The 22,810-nt window shown below is 47.0% G+C and overlaps 1 protein-coding gene across 3 annotated transcripts in view; it reads left to right on the forward strand.

Moving 5' to 3' along the window:
* NSMCE1 (NSE1 component of SMC5/6 complex) overlaps positions 1 to 21,078 on the forward strand; it is a 133,486-nt gene extending 112,408 nt beyond the window's left edge. For all 3 annotated transcript variants that reach the window (XM_086940591.1, XM_086940593.1, XM_086940592.1), the window contains exon 8: positions 20,665 to 21,078. In XM_086940591.1, the coding sequence (XP_086796717.1) occupies positions 20,665 to 20,807 (143 nt within the window). In that variant the 3' untranslated portion in view covers positions 20,808 to 21,078. The remainder of the gene's footprint in view (positions 1 to 20,664) is intronic.
* The last annotated feature ends 1,732 nt before the right edge of the window (positions 21,079 to 22,810 follow it).

The following is a 22,810-nucleotide window of genomic DNA, read 5'->3' on the forward strand; positions in this document are numbered from 1 at the left end:
TTTTACAAGGAAAGTCTGTTCCCTTTTGCTCATCGACATGTGCCCAATCAGACGTACATTCCGCCCCATGACATGTTAAATAGGAACTGTTCATGTTCCCACGTTGTCATTCATTGCAAAGACAAAACAGACGAGGACGTCTCCCTCCAGATCTACTCTAGTAAGTGGTACAGGTTCTCCCCCGCCTCCAGACCGGTTATATTTCACTGTATGCGATTAATTGGAAATCACTTCCCCTCCGAGGTACCTCGCTAAAGTACTACAGTTCTCTTTTTCTTTTCTTTTCGTTTACAAAAGACTCGCACTCCTGGTTAACAGGTTAATGCCACCCCCCCTTTGGCATGCCTGTGTCTAGTTTTAACCGTAACGGCTTTCATCACATATCACTTTTGAAGCATAACGTTTTAATTATACTGATCAACGCGAAGTAGCTCGGACCACATTTCCTTTTATTTGACAAGAGAATCGCTTTCATGCCTAACATTTCAGTGCAATCTTTTACCGCGTTATTGTTTTTCCGTGAAAGCTTGCATCTCTTTTCTAATTTCGAGGCACCACGTCCTAGTAATATTTATGGCTACGAAATAGCGCTGACCGCTATTTACCAGTACTTTTATGGTAAAGTATGAGCCGTCACGGACACGCAGGGTAGAAGTTTCCCGCAACTGCATGCTTCATCTAAATCATCCCCGTTCATAGCCTCACGCATTTGTATCCCTAATAATGGCAACACACCCGGGGTACTATGCGTGTGCTATGTTAACCTGGTAACTCTCCAGGTGAGTGTTTGCTACCTCTTCTGATTGGTAATACTTCTGCGTTTCACTCCAACCACGCTACGCCAATCACAACTCGCATGTTCTTGAGATGTCCTTAGCCATTTCATTTGTATCAACACATTTCCATTCACCCGCGATAGCTTGCACACCATATTTATGGTTCCCTGCATGTACCATTGTCATTCTAGATCCTCAAATGGTTTATATGCACTACTGCAAGCATCTCTGAGTGGCTAACTCATGCCCCCCTTGCCTCCACGATACTTGGTGATCGCTACGGCGGCACTTAACCCCATTCCATCCTCTGATGATGACTTGAGAATTACATCTGCATAGGTACGTGCATGTCATGAACTACTCCATTATTACTATACAGGTACCTAGTGATAGAGACCTAACCCACACCCTGTTCCTCGTACATCTGTTGCAGAACAGACGATCCTGAATGGTGTCGGCTGACACCTCTACGAGTAGTATATAAGGAAGCAAATCACTACACTTCTTTGCCACTAGGTGACCAGTTTCCCGCCCCTTGGTTTTTAATATTTTTCTTTTCTTAAACACACACACAGTTCTGATTCAATTCTTGAACTTACAGGCTGTCTTATCCTTTCCTGTCCTGATGAAGACCCGCTAAAGATGCTTACGAATCAGCACCACATATTAGGGTCGAAACGTCAACATTATTAGTTCAACTTATCCACGCAACCCCACAACTAGAAAAAGGGCCACATTATCCTGCTGTGGTCTATGCATCTAATGTTGGACATCTGTGTAAAATTCCGTTCACTTGTGTAAATAGGTGTTATATATGTTATTATTTTCGTACAGCACCCTGTCACTAAACACGATCAGTCACTAATTGCTTCACAGTCCCACCTGCTTTATTGTGTTGGACAGCCGTATATAATTTGACTGATTTATCTAAAGAGTAAAAAGGAACTCATTCCCTGAACTCAGTGTAACGTTATGTGTTTATGTGTTTCCTTCATTAATTAATAATGGAATTTTCATGACCTGTATTAAGTACATTAGAAACTAAGTATACGTGACTCCCGACAGAACCACTGTTTTTGTTTTGTATATAATATTAGAACTGTTACGTTGTTGAGTTATCAAAAAATTGGTCTTGAAATTCACAACCTGATATAAAAGGCCTGCTGATCTTGATGCCACTTGTAAATTAAAGTTTTGGCTGCCTGAAGGAGAGCTAAACTTGCATGACTCGAAGTTGTGCTGCAAACGGGTTTATTCTACAAGGGATTTAGAATAACCAAAAAGAGAGCAGCTTAATGGCAGACCATGGGTGCTACCCGGGAACCAGGGAAGCATACAAATGGGATGCTTCCCATGGGAATCTGTCCTGTGGTGGGCTGCCTCAGTCCAGCTGATGGCAAATATGGAGACTGCCATTGTAGCACGAATTTAAGGTCCCCCACCTCTAGGTGGGGGCCTTTTGCTCGGGCAGTGCACCAACAATTGGGGAATGGAGAAATCGTGGGGATTGGAAACTGGGGTTGGGGGACACAGCTGTTACAGAGCTGAGCAGAACTGAGCTTTGGCAAAGGGAAATCCTGTAAGGAGAAACAGTGCACATACACACCTGTTAGATTTTGCACTAAGGGCAGTTGGATGCAAAGGAGCCATGTAGTTTGAAGGAAGGTTATGAAGGATTTATGTCAGGCTGCGTAGAACGAAAGATGAGTGCAGTACAGAATACTGCACGAGCAGAGTATACTTTTGAAGGAGGGACTTCTATCATGGTTGTCATAGTGGGGTGAGGAAATTCCTTGGGGTACTGGAGTTGGGCCACTGGGGCTGTGAATGGGAATTCACAAGTGTATTGATGACAGTGAAGGGTTAGAATGAGCTCCTGCTTGATGCTGGACGTTGAGGTAATTGTAGTGTGGATATGCTAGTCCTAGGGCAGAAGCAGGCCAGGCTCGCGGATTTCAGTTTTAGCAGTTTGGATGCCTTTCCAGTTTCAGAGGCATCTCAAGAAGGATATTCATTTCAGCCCCAGATGATTGTCGGGATGGTGTCTGGGAAAGTGCCTTGAACTCTGCTGTCCCATGAACAAAACTTGGAGGGTGCAATAGAAGGTGGTATCAGTGAACACAGCAAGTGGTATGGCCACTCTAACAAATCTTGCACTGTAAGGCATACTGGAGGCCCTTTGACTGTGAAACAGGTATGATCACACCAGGATTCACTTCTCATTATGTAGGTGTAGGAATTGGACACCTAGATTGGACCTCTTTCCTCCTGTTTGTTCATAGACGTCTGGGAGGCACCCTTATAATTTTTTGAGTCATGTGGATAGTAACTGCTAATAGGATTTACCATCTGCATTTCTATTAAAGTAGTGCCTGCCCCTACCTGACTGCCACTCTCTTGCTTACAAGCCAGGCAGTTTTCAGAGTCGCCTTTATTTTATGTTGTGAGATTATCCCTAGCAGCCATGGACTGACCTTATGCTCGCCCGGTCCTACAATACTCTGGTGTCCTCAGTCACCACCCACTGATGATGTGCTTCAATGTCATATTTTCAAGCAGGCCAAACACTTATGGCATCAGCCGCGTACTTCCCTGGGCTGCATGCCAGTCATTGTTGGCTGTGATGCTGCCTCACCACCAGCACCCTGTTTCTGGTAACCAGCAAGCATCACTTTTCCAGCCACACAAGATGAGGTGGGAATGGGTGGGGTTACAGAAGGCTGCCCGTGTGCAAGGGTGGGCCAGTCCGTGAGCATGTTCCCTGACATCCGTCAGGAGACTCTCACATCCTGCCTCTGCGATGTCGGGTTACATGTGTGCTCTATACATATACACTAGTACAAATTACAGGAGTATGACCCATATACCTAATTAGGACTGGGTAATGAAGATATAATAAAAAAACAATGTCCCAATAGGAAATAATGAACAGTCAGTTACATATGCATGCACATTGCATTGCTGACAAGGGAAAAAGGAGACTCTCTATAAACTTTCAGACAAGGTAGTAAATCATCTTGTTTTATAGTGTAAATTTATGGTCGGAATTATACAGTTATAAGCAGCACTGCATATATTCAATTAGATGACAACCAAAGAAAACTTGGTGCTCTACAAAAGGTGACTGTGGTGCAGGTGGCAACGCAAGTAAAAAAGTGAACAGCAGAAACTGCGCACTGTGAAGAGGTGCAAATTATCTACAGTGAGTGGTTCGGATCATGTGACAAAGTGGAATCACAGATACAAAATTACATTTCCATTTTTTGTTCTAAAGAACCACAATGAAGAAATGCGCCTATTAATAAGCTGTATAGTCGACGGCGTTTCGATCCACGCTAGTAAGGATCATCATCAGGACTTGGTTGTCTTGTTTGGGGCGTGCTGCAAGGGAAGGAGAAAGGGGGTAAGGGGCGAGATAATGGTGGTGGAGGAGGGGCTGGGAGCGTGGAAAATAAGGGTAGTAATTACCTGGAAAATTGGGCGATCTGGGGTGATCGTCAGGAAGTGAATCGTGACCTGCACGAGGGCTCTGTAATTAGAAAGGGAGGCCTTGGATCAGAACACTTAATCAATTACTCACGGTGTCAAAAAGGGGGTATTAAACCTAGAATACATACAGGTCTGGAAGAGCTGGGCGATCGTCTGTGATCCGCCGAACCTGCACGAGTCCTGTGAATGAAAGGGAACAGGAGCGGGGTGATTAATGCTAGGTTTGCGATCTATCCCTATCTCAAGGATTGCGCGATAGGACGTGGGTTAAGACTGATTTACCTTTGATCAGCGTGCCGGCACCGGAATGAATCAAGAGGTCTGATGGAAGCTGGCGTTCGGATAGAGAACGGGAATATACTTCCGCGTGTGGGAGGAGAGTGGGCGGGGTCTGGGGGAGTGACGTGGGGGCGTGGACTATGGGGTGACATATCTTAAAGGGAGAATATCTAAACAAGGGACGTAGACAGGCTCTGGTATTTTCAGTCCATGATAGCATTATTGTGAACATAAGTAGCGCAATGTATACAATACATAGGTTATTCAGAGTATAAGACAAAACACTGCATCTGTGATTTTGCAAACATAGCGTCCCTGAGATACGTGTGGGTCATGAATACAGGGATAACGGAGAGATGCCGCCGCCAATTTTACATATCCCAATAACAATGATAACTGTATACTCAAGGATCGCGATTGATTAATATACAATTCTACCTGCCATAAAATTACTGACAGTGTTATACAACATAGTTCGAATGAGAATTCAGAAGGGGAAGGGGACAGGGAGGGTTTTGGGGAGGGTGGGAAACAAGGAAGGAGTAGGGTAGGGAGGGCGGGGAGGAGGAGGAGGCTGGGGGGGGGGTTGGAAGGGAAAGGGAAAAGGGGAAAGGAGGTAGCAGGTCAGAGTGAAGAGAGGATTCAGTTTGCTGTGTGGGACGAGGTAGACTGATTGCAGGATCAATGAAAGAGAAACATATCATCAGGTGTTAACAGTGCTGTTCCATTCATCGATGGTGTTGAGGCCATTATTCACAAAGTCACAGATGGTTATCCATTTGCATTCTGCTTTATTGAGTAAGGATTTTATGTCTCCTCCACGGATCGGTAGAGTTGGTTTCCCCACCACTTGCCACACAATATCTGTGTCCAGGTGTCCAAGTTCTAGATAATGTGTCACTAGAGGTGCCGTCAAGGTTTTACAGTTTATCCTGCTTCTGTGTTGGATGATGCGTTGCTTAATCATCTGTGTAGTTTGGCCGATGTAGAGAAGGTCACATGGGCATTTTATCGCATAGATGACATTCTGCGATCTGCAGTTCGTGTGATTTTTTTAGTTTGTAAGAACGGCCCCTAACATTGAAGTCTTTTGTGTTGAGGGTTAAACTGCAAACACTACAGTTTTGACATTTGAAATGTCCCACAATCGGACTGAGGCCCCAAGCTGCTGTTATGGTGTTACTTTTTTTGGTGGTTTGTGGCCACGTAATGGCGTGTACAAGGTGGCTTGCCAGATTGTCCCCTCGTTTGTAAGAGAATAATGGAGCTTCCTGAAGGTGCTCATGGGAGCGAAGTAGCGGCCAATTTTTCTTGATAATTTGAGTGACCTTTTATTCATTAAAATTAACTCTCTTTTCTAAATAGGTTTTGGATTTTTCTTTTGTTGTGTTTTCACTTTATTATGGTTTGTGTGCTTCATTATGCTCTACTGTGTGTCGGGCGGCCCCCGTCTGTCTGTCGGTGGGCGTGTGCGGAGGACGGCCAGGGGCCATCCGAACCACGCTCGTGTGGAATTCCTCAGCACTGCAGGTTAATTCCGGCTGCAGCGAAGCGGTTAATACTTTACACATTGCTTCTAGGTTAAGCCTTACTGCCTTTGTGCCAACCTACCAGAGGGTTGAGCACAGGTTTATTAAGTGACTTTTAAGGTTCATCCTGACAATGATTGTGAGGAGTACTTGACAAGGGTTCTCACCACCCTCAATTAATACTCCCATTTCTTTCGTAAGAAAGCACTTTGATATACATGTGCTCAGGATGTGTGCTGTACACAAAGAGCACATCCTGAGCTCATGTTTTTCAAGGTACACTCCTCTCTCTTCAAACATATGATTTGCCAGCATCCGCCATTACGAGATATTACAGCGTTGATGTAGGCTGCTGCCCTCTGCATTAACCAAGTGTGCTCGTTACTCGCGGAACATTTATGACAAAAATTGTACTGGAAAATACTCCCCTATGCAGCTTACTCTGACTTAACCCTCACCACATTCATAGTCTGCCAGCTGCCACTGTTATTGACTATATCCTCAGGACTTTGCTGTTGCTGCTACAAAAGACAAAGAGGTGGAAAACTTGTATGTAGAGGATCTTCATTTTTAGCCTCAGCCCAAATTCACAATGTGAATATTGCCTTAGAAAGGGCTGAAACCGTGACCCTCACCGGACCAATAACCTGCAGCTGCATCCTCCACCTCTGAGCGGCTCCTGAAAGCTGCCTGCTTCAGCCTGCTACTGCTGCATGAGAGCTCCTTCTCATGAGAATGAAGATTGTGTGAGGCCCCCCAGGCCTACACCATGCATTCATGCCAGACCTTCTGCGACCGATGTCCATACAAATCCATGTGCTGCGTCCTGCATTATTACTCTTACTTGTGCAACTGTGATGATGCAAAAACATGTCCTACTCAAGAACTTCAACCACGCAGTAGACTCGGAGGCTATACCTTGTACCTGCTGCCACTCCTCTTTTTTAGGTCGCAGCATACCAGATAGTACAGCGTTCTAGTTTGCTAAAGATATCTTAGGGACATTCAGAAAGTTGACCTAGGAATGTATTCCGCCCATTGCTTACCATTGGCTTTGTGGTTTGTCACTCACATTTTCTTGCTTTCCATTTGCTGGCTTTATTTGCTTTAGGCTGTCCAGCTCGGATTTGTCCCTTTCATTGCCCAAACCGCGTTTACTGTATTCTTCAACAAACTTTGTTTCTGTAAATAGGCTTTTAAATCTTGTTCTGATCTTGTCATACTTGCTGTGCATTCAAAGACAGAGGTCAAATGTCAGGTTGTGTTTTCCAGGGAGCTTGATGTTCATTTTTCTTTCTCTAAACTGAGAGGATTTATGTGACAATCATGCTGGCTAGTGAGGGGGGAGGGGTGGGGGGCTGCTTGAGTAAGGCTGTACAGATGTTCTTTTTTCTTTTACCACACAACAAAATGTAAATGTCTGTAAATTAACTGTTGACGATCAAATCAATACATTGGGTGATAACATTTCCACACTTCTTGCTTGTGAGCTGTATACTTTAATCACTAAAACTGTACGTGAGTGCAAATGTAATGGTCATTTCAATTGAAGATGTGTTCTGTAGTAGGGGAATCTCTGTTATAGTCATAATCTAGTGAATAGTCCCGCCCATGTGCGTGGACCCCGGCAATCAAAAATAATCTCTTAAGTTGTCAAAATAATGCAGAAAACTGCAAAGACACTTAAGAGAGAATTTAAAGACAAATAATGCAGCCTATATCCACAGGCTACACTGTCCAGTACTTCAACTAGAAATTCCACCAAAAAAACACCACACACAGCACAGCCTGCCAGTTTCTACCATAGAGAAACTTGCCTCCCCCAGTCAAAGACTCTGGAATGATAGAGAGGAAGGTAGGGACAGACAAGCCCCATAGGCTGCCATTATGTGGCTTAAATAGGATACTGTGCCTTTAAGAGAACTTTCCAGAACTTCTCCCAGTATCCCAGAATGCATAGCAGGTCCCTCTACTTTCAGTTCTTTTTTCCGGCTCCTGCTTACAGGACCCTGGCATTGAGCTCTCCCTTTTTCAAGGGTTTATTGGATTTTTTTTGACACTTTTGAATTCTAAAAGTGTTGCAGTTTACTTCTTGGTGTTCTCTTCTCCTTTTTTGTGCTGTTTTAGGCGTTTTAGGGCTCTAAAATGCCTGGCCTTTTTGATAAGTGCCCAGCATGTGGGAGGAAGAAGGTCAAGAGTGATCCCCATGATGTCTGCATCGTGTGCCTCCCTGAAGATCATGTCCCTGAGGATTGTACCATCTGCCAGCAGTTTTCTGCTCGGACTCTGAGGGACAGGATGAAGATCAGGCTTTCTGGCCTTGAGGAGAGGCGTCTGCAGACTGCAGGTGGGTCTGGGCAGGCTGGGAAGGCTCCCTCTGCCCCTGCTGAGGCCTCTGGGGGGCTCCCCGGAGGCAGGAAGTCCAGCAAACGGTCCCGGTCTCCGTCGAGGTCGATTGCATCGACGACGCCGTCGAGAGGGATGACGGCGGTGTGCTCCCCTTCTCCCCGGGGCTCCGGGTCGAGACGGCGTGACGGCTCGACGTTGAAGATCATGGAAAAGTCGCCGTCGAAGCCACCGTCGACGTCATTGTCTTCGTCGACGTCGAGGTCTTCCTACCGACGCCGGAGGCGTAGTGACGAGCATCGGCGCTCCCCGTCGAAGAGGCATCGACGCTCGCCGTCGAGGCGACACCGTCGATCGGCGTCGAGGCACCAGTCGACGTCGAGGGGCTCCTCGACGTCGAGAACATCAAGAGGACGGCGGCGTTCGTCGTCTAAGACGGAACGCTCGACGTCGAGAAGGCGGCGTACGGCATCGCGGAAGAAGAGGATGACGTCGAGGAGTCGACGTTCGACGCCGTGGAAAAGAGGGTCGACGCCGAGAAGACGGCGATCGACGCCGGAGTCGAGGAAGCGTCGTTCGACGCCGGAAAAGCGTCGCTCTGCGTCCAGCAGACAGCGTTCAGCGTCTAGGAGTCGGTCAGCCTCCCCAAAACGGCGCAAGAGGGATTCTAGTCCCAGAAGTCACGCTGCTTCAAGTGGAGGACGCAAGAGGAAGCGGTCACCTGCTGATGGGGCTGGCTCTCCGCACCCTTCGCCTAAAGGGTCACCGGGCTCGGTGTACTCAGAGGTATACACACCATCTCGGCCCAGGACTCCGACTCCTCCTCCTGTTCCTAAGGAGGACCCTCCACCCAAACCTCCGCTGCCTTCAGGAGACCCTCCTTCGCCTCCGGTCCCTCCGCATGGGCCCACCCCGCAGCCGAAGGTTCCTCCTCCGAGGTCCACTTCCCTGCCGTCCCTGCCTGTTCCTCCTAAGGGGACCCCAAAACCGAAACCCCGTGAGGAACCGAGGAAGACCCCTCCACGAAAACCGAAGGAGCGGCCACGAGCAGGCAGGTCTCGCTCTCGCTCTGGGAAGGAGAGATCGCGACGCAGATCATCCATGAGGTCGAGACACCGCCATAGGAGGCGCGAATCTCGCTCACACACGAGGTCCTCTGGGACCAGGGACTATTCTCCTACCCTATCGGGGTCACCGGACACGAGAGTGTCCCCGATAGATGACCTGGTGGCGTTCCATGACGTCCTTTTAAGGGGCGCTGCGAAGTTGGGCATATCCCTGACGGTGCCTACTCCGAAAACGTCAGTCATTTTTGAGACTTTACATCAAAAACACCTGTCTCGTCCTCTCCTGCCTCTGGTGCCGGGCCTGGAAGAACCGGCTATGGCCCTGTTTCTCACCCCTGCGGTGACGAAGGCGGCTCCATCAAGATTACTGAAGAAGTACCGGGCCCCCGATTCGGATCTGGCCTTTTTGAGAACGGAACCTCCTCCTGCCTCTGTCATTGTGACGGCGGCCCGCAAGCAGCATGCCACCACTCCTTCCTCCACGGTTCCCCCGGATAAGGAGTCAAGGTGGATGGATTCGGCGGGGAGGAAAGCCTGTGGCACTTCCGCTACCTCCATGAAAGCTGCGAGTGCCGCGGCGCTGTTGGGCCGATACGACCGCGCCCTCTGGGACTCCCTCGAGCGATTTGCGGAGCATTTACCTCGGAAGAAGCGTGAAGACTTCATGGAAGTACTGAGTGAGGGGATGCTGGTGGCCAACCAGATTATCAGCGCGGCAGCGGACTCTTCCCTGTTGGCTGCTCACGGATTTTGCCACGGAGTCAACCAACGGCGCCACGCATGGCTCCGGCTTACGTCCCTGAAACCGGACGCACAGCAGAGGGTAGCCAATCTACCGTTCTCCGGTGAGACCCACTTCGGGAAGCATGCGGACGATGAGATGGCCCGCATGAAGGCGGAGGCCGAGACGCTAACGGCTGTGGGCCTAGAGAAGCCTAAAGAGACCAAGAAGCAGTACCGCCCTTTCCAACGGCGGTTCGGCGGGCAAGGCCGAGGACGGGGACAGGCTGCGGGGCAATCGCAACAGCAACACCAGTTCCGTAAGCCGTTCCAGAAGGGCAGAGGTGGCCAGCAATCTGCCCCAGCGCCCAAGGGCCCGGCTGGTTCTAGGCCATAGAAACCTACTTCCCCCGGATCTGTTACCCACTCCGGTAGGGGGAAGCATTCAATTTTTTCTGGTAGAGTGGAGAAAAATTACTCAGGACAAGTGGGTGCTGAATATTGTTTGCAATGGATACAGTCTTCGGTTCACCAGCCCTCCTCCAGCAATTCCCCCGGTCAGCTCGCAGTTTCAGCTGCGTGAGCTTCAGGCGGAAGCGGATATCCTGTTGAGGAAAAGGGCGATAGAAGACGTACCTCTGTCTCAGAGAGGAAGAGGTCTGTACTCCCGGTTCTTTCTGGTTCGCAAGAAGGACAAGAACGAGTTCAGGCCCATTCTGGATTTGCGACAGGCAAACAAATGGATTCGCAGAGAAAAGTTTTGCATGCTGTCGTTGCATCAGATTTACCCTCAGTTGCAACAGGGAGATTGGCTTTGCGCTATAGACCTACAGGATGCTTACTTCCATGTGCCCATTGCACACAAACACAGGAAGTTCCTGCGGTTCCAAGTCGGCACCAATCACTATCAATACACAGTACTCCCATTCGGACTGAAGTCTGCGCCGAGAACGTTCTCGAAGTGCATGGCGGTGGTAGCAGCACACCTGAGTAAGAACATGGTGTTCGTCTACCCGTACTTGGACGATTGGTTGATCAAGGCATCCTCCTTCTCGGAAGCGCGAGCACACTTCCAGAAGACATGCGTTCTCTTGAACAAGCTGGGGCTGCACATCAACATGGCCAAGTCTGTCCCGACTCCGGTCCAATGCATACAGTACTTGGGAGCCTCCATCGATACGCTGTCAGCAAGCGTGTCTCCTTCGGAAGAGCGACGATTATCACTCCTTCGGAAGGCTCAGGCTCTTATGACGACTCCATCTACAACAGTGAGGACGATGTCTTCTCTACTGGGATCGATGGCCTCTTGTATCTTCCTGACGCCACACGCACGGCTGCACATGAGACCACTGCAGGAGTGCTTGGAGGACCAGTGGGATCAGAGGAAAGGATCTTGGGAAGACAAGATTCGACTGTCGCTGAATGCTCTTCAGTCTCTGAAGTGGTGGTGTTCGGCGGAGAATCTCCTCAGAGGGGTTCCCTTTCACAAGGACATTCCCACGCAGACTGTCGTGACGGATGCGTCTCTTCTGGGATGGGGAGCGCACTCCGGGACTCCACAGATTCAAGGCACGTGGTCGCCGATGGAGGCCACGTATCACATCAATTTCCTGGAACTCAGGGCTGTTCACTTGGCGCTGAAGGCCTTTCTTCCGTCCTTCCAGACCAACTCTCTGCTTGTACAGACGGACAATACCACCACGATGTATTACCTCAACAAGCAGGGGGGCTCGAGATCACGCACTCTGTCACAGGAGGCGCAGGCGATCTGGCACTGGCTCCTAGCCAGAGGACTGACGATAACGGCCACCCATCTGCCAGGTGTGCAGAATGTTCAGGCAGACGCACTGAGCAGACTGGTTCAGGAAAACCACGAATGGGTCATAAACGACAAAGTACTAGGAGAAGTCTTCGCAAGGTGGGGAACTCCAGACGTAGACTTGTTCGCCACCGCCGAAAACAGCAAGTGCAGAGACTTCGCCTCCAGGTACTTCCAGCAAGGGACGCTGGGGAATGCGTTATGGATCAACTGGACGAACAGCTTTCTGTACGCCTTTCCTCCCATTCCCCTGATTCCGGCGGTGCTCATCAAGCTGGCCCGGTCCAGAGCTCGGATGATACTCATCGCCCCGGTGTGGCCCAGGCAGTGGTGGTTCACGGACCTCCTTCACCGATCTCTCCTTCCTCACATTCGGTTGCCGTGCAGGCCGGACCTTCTCACGAAGTTCGGGGGACGGATGTTACACCCCAACCTCTCGTCTTTGAGCTTGGCGGCATGGCTCCTGAGATAGTGCAATATGGCCATCTGAATCTGCCCGATGATTGCATGGACATACTGAAGGAGTCCAAGAGACCTTCCACTCGGACTTCATATGCTTACAAGTGGAAGAGGTTTTGTATCTGGTGCCAGTCTAAGAACCATGATCCTACGACCTGTAAGGAAGATGTCATCCTTCCTTACCTTTTACATTTGGCGCAGTCTGGCCTTAATGTGCATTCCATTAAGGTTCATCTGGCTGCACTGACTGCCTACAGGAAATGCCCTTCACAGACTTCCTTTTTCCAGATCCCCGTGATCAAAGATTTTCTGGAAGGATTGAAGAAAGTATTCCCTCCTGTCAGGCTTCCCTCGCCTTCATGGGAATTGAATGTGGTGCAGTCCAGATTGATGAAGGAGCCTTTTGAACCTATTCATAAGGCTTCGTTGCAGCACCTGTCCAGGAAGGCGGCGTTCCTCGTGGCCATTACATCGGCCCGCAGGGTGAGTGAAATTCAGGCGTTGTGTTGTAATGAACCTTATACTGTATTTCATGCTGCTAAGGTTGTTATGCGTACTCACCCTAAATTTCTTCTCAAGGTTATTTCTGATTTTCATGTCAACCAGACTATAACTTTGCCTACGTTTTTTCAGAGCCCTTCATCCCCAGCGGAGAGGTCTCTCCATTCCTTGGATGTTAGGAGGGTGTTGAAATTTTATCTGGATAAAACCAAAGATATTCGTAGGTCTGACCAGTTGTTCATCAATTATGGATCGGTCAGGACGGGTCTTGCGACCTCTAAGCAGTCCATCTCTAGGTGGATTGTGTCCTGCATACAATTATGTTACCAAAAGGCTAATAAGACCTTAGGAGGTATGCCTAAGGCTCATTCCACCAGGGGCAAAGCTGCCACGACGGCTCTGCTCCGTAACGTGCCGATTGCTGAAATCTGCAAGGCAGCCACTTGGAAGTCGGTTCATACCTTTGCTAAGCATTACTGCCTGGACACTGACGCCAGGGCAGACGCTCAGGTTGGGCAGGCTTCGCTGCGGAATTTGTTCGCACAGTAGTGGCGTTATGTATTATTCTCCACCGCCGCTTTGGTGTGGGGATGGGCTTGCCATCCTATTCACTAGATTATGACTATACACAGAGATCCCCTACTACAGAAGGAGTAGTTTCTGTCCTGTAACTCCAGTTCTGTAGTAGGGGTATCTCTGTTATAGTCATAAGCGCCCGCCCTCCTCCCCGGTGGAGATTTGTTCATCATGTAAAGAATGCGACAGGTCTGGCGTGCTTCGCCTTCAAAAAGAACTGAAAGTAGAGGGACCTGCTATGCATTCTGGGATACTGGGAGAAGTTCTGGAAAGTTCTCTTGAAGGCACAGTATCCTATTTAAGCCACATAATGGCAGCCTATGGGGCTTGTCTGTCCCTACCTTCCTCTCTATCATTCCAGAGTCTTTGACTGGGGGAGGCAAGTTTCTCTATGGTAGAAACTGGCAGGCTGTGCTGTGTGTGGTGTTTTTTTGGTGGAATTTCTAGTTGAAGGACTGGACAGTGTAGCCTGTGGATATAGGCTGCATTATTTGTCTTTATATTCTCTCTTAAGTGTCTTTGCAGTTTTCTGCATTATTTTGACAACTTAAGAGATTATTTTTGATTGCCGGGGTCCACGCACATGGGCGGGACTATTCACTAGATTATGACTATAACAGAGATACCCCTACTACAGAACTGGAGTTACAGGACAGAAACTACTCCTTGTCTGTTATGGCAGTACGCTTAAATTGTAGTGTAGTTCCTATATTCTCAATAGGCTCTGCGCATTGGAATAATATATCCTATAGTTTAGGCGTAGGACTGAGGTCTACTAGGTCTCTATCGAATACATTAGACTTAATTGTGAGTGCCGACTAGCTCAGAGGTCACTAGAAACTTTGTTTCCCTAGGATAAAACTGATCAGAGTTGTGGAAACAATAGATAGATATTTCACTCAGTCAATCGTGCATGCTTGGTTTCACCAGAGGTGCAGAGAAATAGAGAGACAGGCATTTTCAATAAAAAGGTTTTATTGAACAGTCTTCTTTCTCAAGCATAAGAAATGAACTGCTACAATCGTAAAACTGATTGTAAAATATAATGCATACAGTATAAAGAGTAGAATAAAATAATACCGTAAGAGCATTGTATGGTTCCTAAACAATAGATAAATACATAAATAACAGAGGCTAAAAGTACTCAACTGGTGCTTCTAAAACACGCCTATCCCGATGTGACTAACCTAAGCTTAGTACGAGGGAAGAAGTAAGTGAGGTGTAGCATAAATGTAGTATTCTTTTGCCAAGAATCTATCCAAGATTTCTCTTAGGGTCTAATCAGCTCTGTACCTTAGTTTGGAATGAAGGAGGTCAGGCTCAGGACTCGATTTCCCAGCAACCCACAAGGGTAGCCTGGAAACACTGGAGCTGGATTTCTAGGCAGGATAAAAGACAGCGTCTCGCTGTGCGTCTGCTGGAGGGTCGGCTTCCTTCGGCACTTGCTGCAGCAGGATGCGTTGGGCAAGTAGATAGTCTAACTGCTCAAAACCACCGTGTGTTTGCTAAGGCAAGTGTGGGCATATTTATACCTTGAAATTGCCGAGTTTGACGTAAAGGTGGACATAATAATGTCATTAAAGACTCTTGGTTCTTTGAAAACTCTATGAGTTCTTGGACAAGTCAGTTCTCGAGCAAAGGGAAAGTCCCTAGCTGCTGAAGCTGAGTTTTCCAAGAAATCGTTGTAGATTTTCGGAACTAGTGGAAGTAGCCCTGCCGTATTTGGACTGCATGAGCTTTGTCTAAATATGGTTATGATTCTTATGCCTATATAAGGACATAATGATTTATACCTATATAAGGGCATGAATCAGGAAATTTACAATAGCGTCCTAAAATGGTTTACAACAAAATACTCCAATTTACCCCCACTCCACTCCACTACTCCACACCTCTGCGCCACACTATGCCACTTCACTCCACACTGCGTCACTGCACTCTTCTCTACATCACTCCATGCCTCGCTATTCAACACAACTCCACTCTACGCCAATGCACTCTACCCCACACTATTCTACTATGCACCACTGCACTCTACACCACTCTGCTTTGCACCCTGGCTCGCCATACCACTCTACAACTGCCCTCTGCACCACTCTACTCTGCGCTACTGCTCTCTACAACAGTATACTTTGCAACATTATATTCTCTGCCACTCTATTTTATGCCACTGAACTCTATGCCAATCCACTCTAATCCACTCCAATCTATCCTGCACCACTGCACTCTATAGCACTCTAGTCTATGCCATGCACTCTATGCCACTTTACTTTACTCTGAAACAATCTACTCTGCCACTGCAGTCTATGCACCACCCCACTCCATGTCACTGCACTCTACACAACTATGCACTACTTTACTCAAAACCAACACACTTTACGCCACTACACTGTATGCCAATCTACTCTGCAACACTGCACTGTACACCACTCTACCCCACTCTACACCATTGCACTCCACATCACTTCACTCTACACCACTGTAGGCCCCTGCACTCTTCGCCAGTGCACTCACTGCCACTGAACTCTCTCCCATTGAACTCTATACCACTCTACTCTGCTCCCCCTACTCTGCACCACTGTACTCTGTGCCACTGCACTCTACCATTCTACGCCACTCTTCTGCACTCTGCCAGTCTAATCTACTTTGTACCACTGCACTATACTACCCCACTCTACCCTGCACCACTCCGCTTTGCGCCTCTTCCCTCAACTCTGAAACAATCTACTCTAAGCCACTGCATTCTGTACCACTGCACTTTACACCACTCTACTCTGCGCCGCTTCAGTCAAAGCTGCACCACTACACTACGCCACTATTCTATTGCACTGTGCTCTACCCTGCACCAGTGTACGCTGTGCTGCACCACTCCACTCTCCTCTAAAACAATCTACTCTACTCCACGCCACTGCACTCTACCCTACTCTGCACCACTGCATTCCACGCTACACCACTCTACACAACAGCACTATGCTACTTCACTCTACTCTAACCCTTTGCACTCTATGCCAAATCACTCTACATCACTTTACTCACACCCTATGCCACTGTACCTATGTCAACTATTTTGCACCACTACACTTTATGCCACTATACTCTACAAAAAGAACAGTTGACGGACAGAATACAGAACAATGTCGTACATTCACCCCAGTACAGAGATCTGGGCCTAAATCGATCATTTTTTTGCTCACCATGCCATTCCAGTTTGCACCCAGCTATATGCTAATCAGTCTTTACCCTGTGCCCAATGGGAACAGCCCAGCCCGGACTGCCAGGCCAGGTGCTCCCTGGACTGGAAACAAGCCTCCTAGGACGGTTTCGGGCCTCATCCCTCATTGAGCAAACGAATGATGGATTAAACCCAGATTCTTGTGACTGGGGGTGAATGTTTGCATTGTCCAGCATTCCGTCCATCAATTGTTTCTTTTGCATATGTCACCTTAAGTGGGAAGGGTATGCCCAGACGTGGGTCCCGTGCTCACTACACCACTGGATTTAAGCCAGCCTTGTTGATGAAGGGTGATGCCCTGAAACCATTCCCAGGATGCTTGTTTCCGGTCCAGGGAGGACCTGGCTTGGCAGTTTGGGCTGGACTGTTCCTACAAGGAACAGGGTCAAGACTGATCTGCATCAGCTGGGTCCAAATTGGGGGCGTGGGCGCAAAAGAATGATGGATTAAACTCATATCCTTGTGACTGGGGGTGAATGTTTGCATTGTCCAGCATTCCGTCCATCAATTGTTTCTTTGGCATATGTAGCAATACTCTACAACATTCTACTCTGTGCCACTGCAATCTATGACACTGTATGCTATGCCACTTTACACCATTGCCCTCTACATCACTCAATGTATGCCACTCTATTCTACTCTGATCCCACTATACTTTACGTCACTGCTCTCTGCACCACTCTACGACCCTGCCCTCTGACACTCTGCATAACTGTACCCTGCACCACTTAACACTAAGCCACTGCACTCTACCCTGCACCAATCAACTCTGCACTACTCTACTCTACTCTGCACTACTCTACCCTGCACTACTCTACGCAAATTCACTCTACTCTGCGCCACTCCACCCCATTGCACTCAATGCCACTGCAATCTACTCTGCACCACTCTACTCTTGACACTGCTCTTTATTCTACTCTGCTTCACTGCACCGTACACCACTTTACCCAAAACCAATACACACTACGTCACTGCACTCTATGCCAGTCTACTCTGCACCACTGTACTTTATCCCATTTCACTCTACGGTACTCCACTCTACGATACTTCCCTCTACGATACTCTACTCCTTTAAACTCTGCACCTATGCCACTCCAGTCTACAGTACTCTACTCCACTCTGCCATTCTACTGCACTACTCAATTCTACGACCCTCTGTGCAACTCCCTCTGTGCCATGCCATGCTCCACTGTATTCTATGACACACTACTCCACTCTATGCCACTCCACTCTATGCCACTCCACTCTGATAATCTACTCCGCTGTCTGCGTCTCTACTTTGCAACACTCTACGCAACACCCTCTACGCCACTCCACTCTGCTCTACACCACTCAACCCTACGCCCTTCCTCTCTGACATACTACTCCCTCCTCGACACTCCACAACACTGTATACTCTTCCATGACACTCCACACCACTCAACTCTACTGTATGCCACTCCATAACACTCCACTCTAAGCCACTGCACTCTACCCTGCACCACTCTAATCTGCCTCTGCACTACTCTATGCCAATTCACTCTACTCTGCGCCACTCCACCCCATTGCACTCTATGCCACTGTAATATGCCCTGCACCGCTCTCTTGACACTGCTCTTTACTCTACTCTGCTTCACTGCACTGTACCCACTTTACCCAAAACCAATACACACTACGTCACTGCACATTATGCCAGTCTACACTGCACCACTGTACTTTACCCCATTTCACTCTAGGCCCCTCCACTCCACAATGCTCCACTCCACGATGCTCCACTCCATTAAACTCTGGACCAATGACACTCTACTCCACTCTGTACCACTCCAGTCTACAGTACTCTACTCCTCTCTGCCATTCTACGGCGCTACTCCATTCTACAACCCTCTGCAACTCCCTCTATGCCACGCCATGCCACTTAACTCCACTGTATTCTATGACACACTACTCCACTCTATGCCACTCCACTCTGATAATCTACTCCGCTGTCTGCCTCTCAACTTTGCAACACTCTACGCAACACCCTCTACGCCACTCCACTCTGCTTTATACCACTCAACCCTACGCCCTTCCACTCTGAAATACTACTCCCTCCTCGACACTCCACAACACTGTATACTACTCCATGACACTCCACTCCTCTCTACACCACTCAACTCTACTGCCCGCCACTCTGTAACACTCCACAATACAACACTCCACGCCACTCTTTCACCCTAACCTTTACCCATGCTGAACAGCAGCCACTCTGGTGTACAACATTGCTAAATATTGGCAAAGCCAAAAGCTCTTGCATAGGTGCGACCTATTGGCTTTGTCAATGCTTGTTTTTGTTCTTCTTCTTCTTCGTCTTCTTGACTGCAGGCTGTGCAACACACACTGAAATGTGTGACTGCTGATAAGCAGTGTTGGTGCTTGTGTGTGACTCCTGTGAAGCTGTTTGAAAAGGCCATCATTAAGCCTGAGTAATTTATCATACTGTGGCAATCCAAAAATGCTTACAAGCAGACACTGCTTGGCTGTAGAGGTCGGATCAGCCTAATTGTTGTATCCCTTGACCAGGGAGAGTGTAATAGGATTGTTAACAGCATTCAGAGAGAATTCTTAGTACCATAAAACTTACTGAAGTTACTGACCACATTATCTTGATGAAAATAAAGTGTTGTATTTCTTTTTTTTTGTTGTATTTTTTTTAATAAGAGTTCCAGTGCTTGATATCTTTATTATGAGTGAGGCATATGCTGCCTACCTTACCACACCCTTCAAGAAATAGCTTTAACTGTTTTACTGGGTAAACAACGTTTACCACAAAACTTTTTCCCCGCAGAGAATCACAACGCGGTTGTTACAACAACCGCGTTCAATCAATCATATCATTTGTAAAGCACACTACTCACCCGTGAGGGTCTCAAGGCGCTGGGGTGGAGAATGCTGCTCCTGTTCGAAAAGCCAGGTCTTGAGGAGTTTTCTGAAGGTCAGCAGGTCTTGGGTCTGCCCTAGGTGGATGGGGAGGGTGTTCCAGGTCTTGGCGGCAAGGTGGAAGAACGATCTGCCGACGGAGGTCTCTCTTTGGAAGCGGGGGACTGTGGCCAGGGTGAGGTCAGCTGAGCGGAGCTGGCGGGTGGGGGTGTAGAAGCTGAGTCGTCTGTTGAGGTACGTTGGTCCGGTGTTGTGGAGTGCCTTGTGTGAGTTGTGATTCAGCATACCATTACTCCGCAAGTCGGAACAACGACTTGCGGAAGGGGAAGGGGGTTGTATTTAAAATCTAACACCTTCCCTAGTGTTCACACAGACTGGAGTTGGAATAGTAAATTATACTATTCCAACATCCAGTACTCCCCCCCCGGCAAGTCCTTGTTCCGACTTGCGGAGCTTGGTATGCGGAAACACAACGCGGTCGTTGTAACAACTGCGTTGTAATTCACTGCGGGATAAAGACATGGATTCATTTTACTGTGCTGCCTCCTGAAAATCAGCGCTAAAAGATGAGGGTCTTGGCAGTTCCATGAGCTTGCAGTATTCCCTGGCTCTTGTGTTCCCAAGAACAGTAGTAATCCTTGTCACAGGGATTACTTAACAGCCTTTGAGTTGTACAGGCCCCGTAGAGCTGGCCTTCCGGAAGGGGGAATACATTTATTAGTGTGTTTTGATAAAATAGAGAAAAGGCATCAAAAATGAGCCAAAGTCTTTGCAAATTAGAGACCGGGAAAAAGTTAGTCATTTATCCAGACAGCAAGGTGGACCAGAGGTTTAAATATATGGAATTGAAATAATCTTGTCCTGTCCCTGAAATAATTTTAGGTGATTTCTTCCCACGCCTCCTCTTTAGTTTTTAGAATTAACATCTCAACTCAGCCCAAAGAATAACTAACTCATTCTTTGTATCTTATTGCAGACATTGCTCGTTCTGATTCCCAGAATCCTCCACAGCAACCATCAGAGGAGCCATCCACATCACAGAAAGATACGCCCACATCTCAAAGACAAAAGAGGGGTTCAGCCCCCTCATCTTCGGGAAGGAGGTCAAGCCGACGCTGAAAACGAGATTTTCCTTGGGACTTATTGCATGTGGAAGTTTCCACTCAAATTTTAAATAGGTTTGTAAATCTTTGAAAGAAATGTGGCGTTTGGACTTCGGCTTTCCTTAGCGCCACTCGCCCCATGGAAACATACTGATTTGCTGCAGTTGCATCCAATCCGAATGAATCCATCATATGCTGCTTGTGAGATTTGGTATAAGGTGGTGGCGGAGAGAGATTATTTTGGTTTATAAGATTTGCTGAAAATAAAAACTATTTTGCCAACATTATCTGCAGACCTTTTCAAAGTTATTAAAATGTTTTCTGATCTGATCATGACATATCGAACAGTTGTACAATATCACAGTCTCGATTGTAGATCTCATTGCGTATTTTGTCAGAGGTGAAAAAAGGTATGACCCTTCTTCACCAGTATCATGCCTGCCACCAGAAATACTATTACTAAGAAGGCTGAGGAGGGATTTCCGTCATGGAAACAGATGTTCTTCCTTCTCGGTTCTCCTCAAACTATATCTGGTAGTTGTGTTCAAGAATTGTTTTGTACTGTTGGCTCGCATTATACCTAACTATAGGTAATTCTGGGCCATATGTAGGAGGCCAAATACCGGTCGGTAACGGCCAATTTCGGCCGTTACCGACCAGTATTTGGAGTTTCGGATGTAGTGGGCCAAAATATTACCGAATCTGTAAATTTACCGAATTGGTAAATTTACCGATTCTGTAAATTTACAGATTCGGTAATATGGGATGTAGGTGGCACTGAAAACAGTGCCACAGGCCCTAAATAATTCGTTATTTACCATCAAATTCTATTTGACGGTGAATAACGAATTCCTGTGTACATGCACATCTGTGCATGTACACCTGTGCCATGTGGCACACATACATGCCCTAAGGGCATGTATGTGTGTCACATGGCACACAAGCCTGAATCCGGGGTGCAAGAGGGTGTCAAAGTGACACCCTGTCCCCCTTGTAAAATCGGTAATTTTACCGAATCGGTATTTACCGATTCGGTAATTGCCATTGGTTCCTATGGGCCTCAAGGCCCATAGGAATCAATGGCAATTACTGAATCGGTAAATACCGATTCGGTAATTACCGAATGTTACCGATTCGGTAAGTATTTCGGTAAAAATACTTACATAGCATTTACCGATTTGTAAATACCGAATCGGTAAAATTTGGTATTTACGAATCGGTAAATGCCATTTACCTACATATAGCCCTATGTCACTTAAGGGGCCTCTCCCCAAACCATTAAGTATACCTACTACTGTTTTAGAGCCGAGAAGCCAGAATTGGATCCAAATAAATTCTAGGATATTTTATCATTATTGGGTTTTGCATAAATGATGAAGAAAGAAATAGAGGATCACAGGCCAAGGTTATCTGCGCCTGATCAAATTGAGTTTTATTTGTGCTCTGATGCACATTTGTCAGACCAAGAAAGAACAAAAATAATGCGGCGGAATGGATACAACAACAATTTGTAAAGATGATGGAGACCTGAATTAATCCATCAGTGAGAAATTATTCTCTTGCAGGCCGATTGTCTTTATTTATAAACACACTCGCACTAGGTTGCAAGTCCGATGTATATCGTTATACATCCAATTTATATATATATATATATATATATATATATATATATGTATGTATATGTATATATATGTATGTATATATATGTATGTATATATATGTATGTCTTTATCAAACAAATCTTTTACATATAATACATGAGAATATACATACAGTCAATTCAATTCAAAACCAGATTAATTCGGTTGGAACAAAAAACCATAAAAGCGCAGTATACAACATTTGACAGTTAAAAATTAATAAAATCGACATACGTGATAAAAAGACATACAGTTAATTATTTCCCGATATTTCATACATTGCATTGGTTCTCTTAGTGTAGATTGTAAGCAACTTTACATAATTAAGGTTGATAAGAACACCAGGGCTTCACAAAGAGCAGTTTAAAATGCATAAATT

This window comes from Lissotriton vulgaris, chromosome 10 (genome assembly GCF_964263255.1).
Source record: "Lissotriton vulgaris chromosome 10, aLisVul1.2, whole genome shotgun sequence".
NCBI lineage: Eukaryota > Metazoa > Chordata > Amphibia > Caudata > Salamandridae > Lissotriton > Lissotriton vulgaris.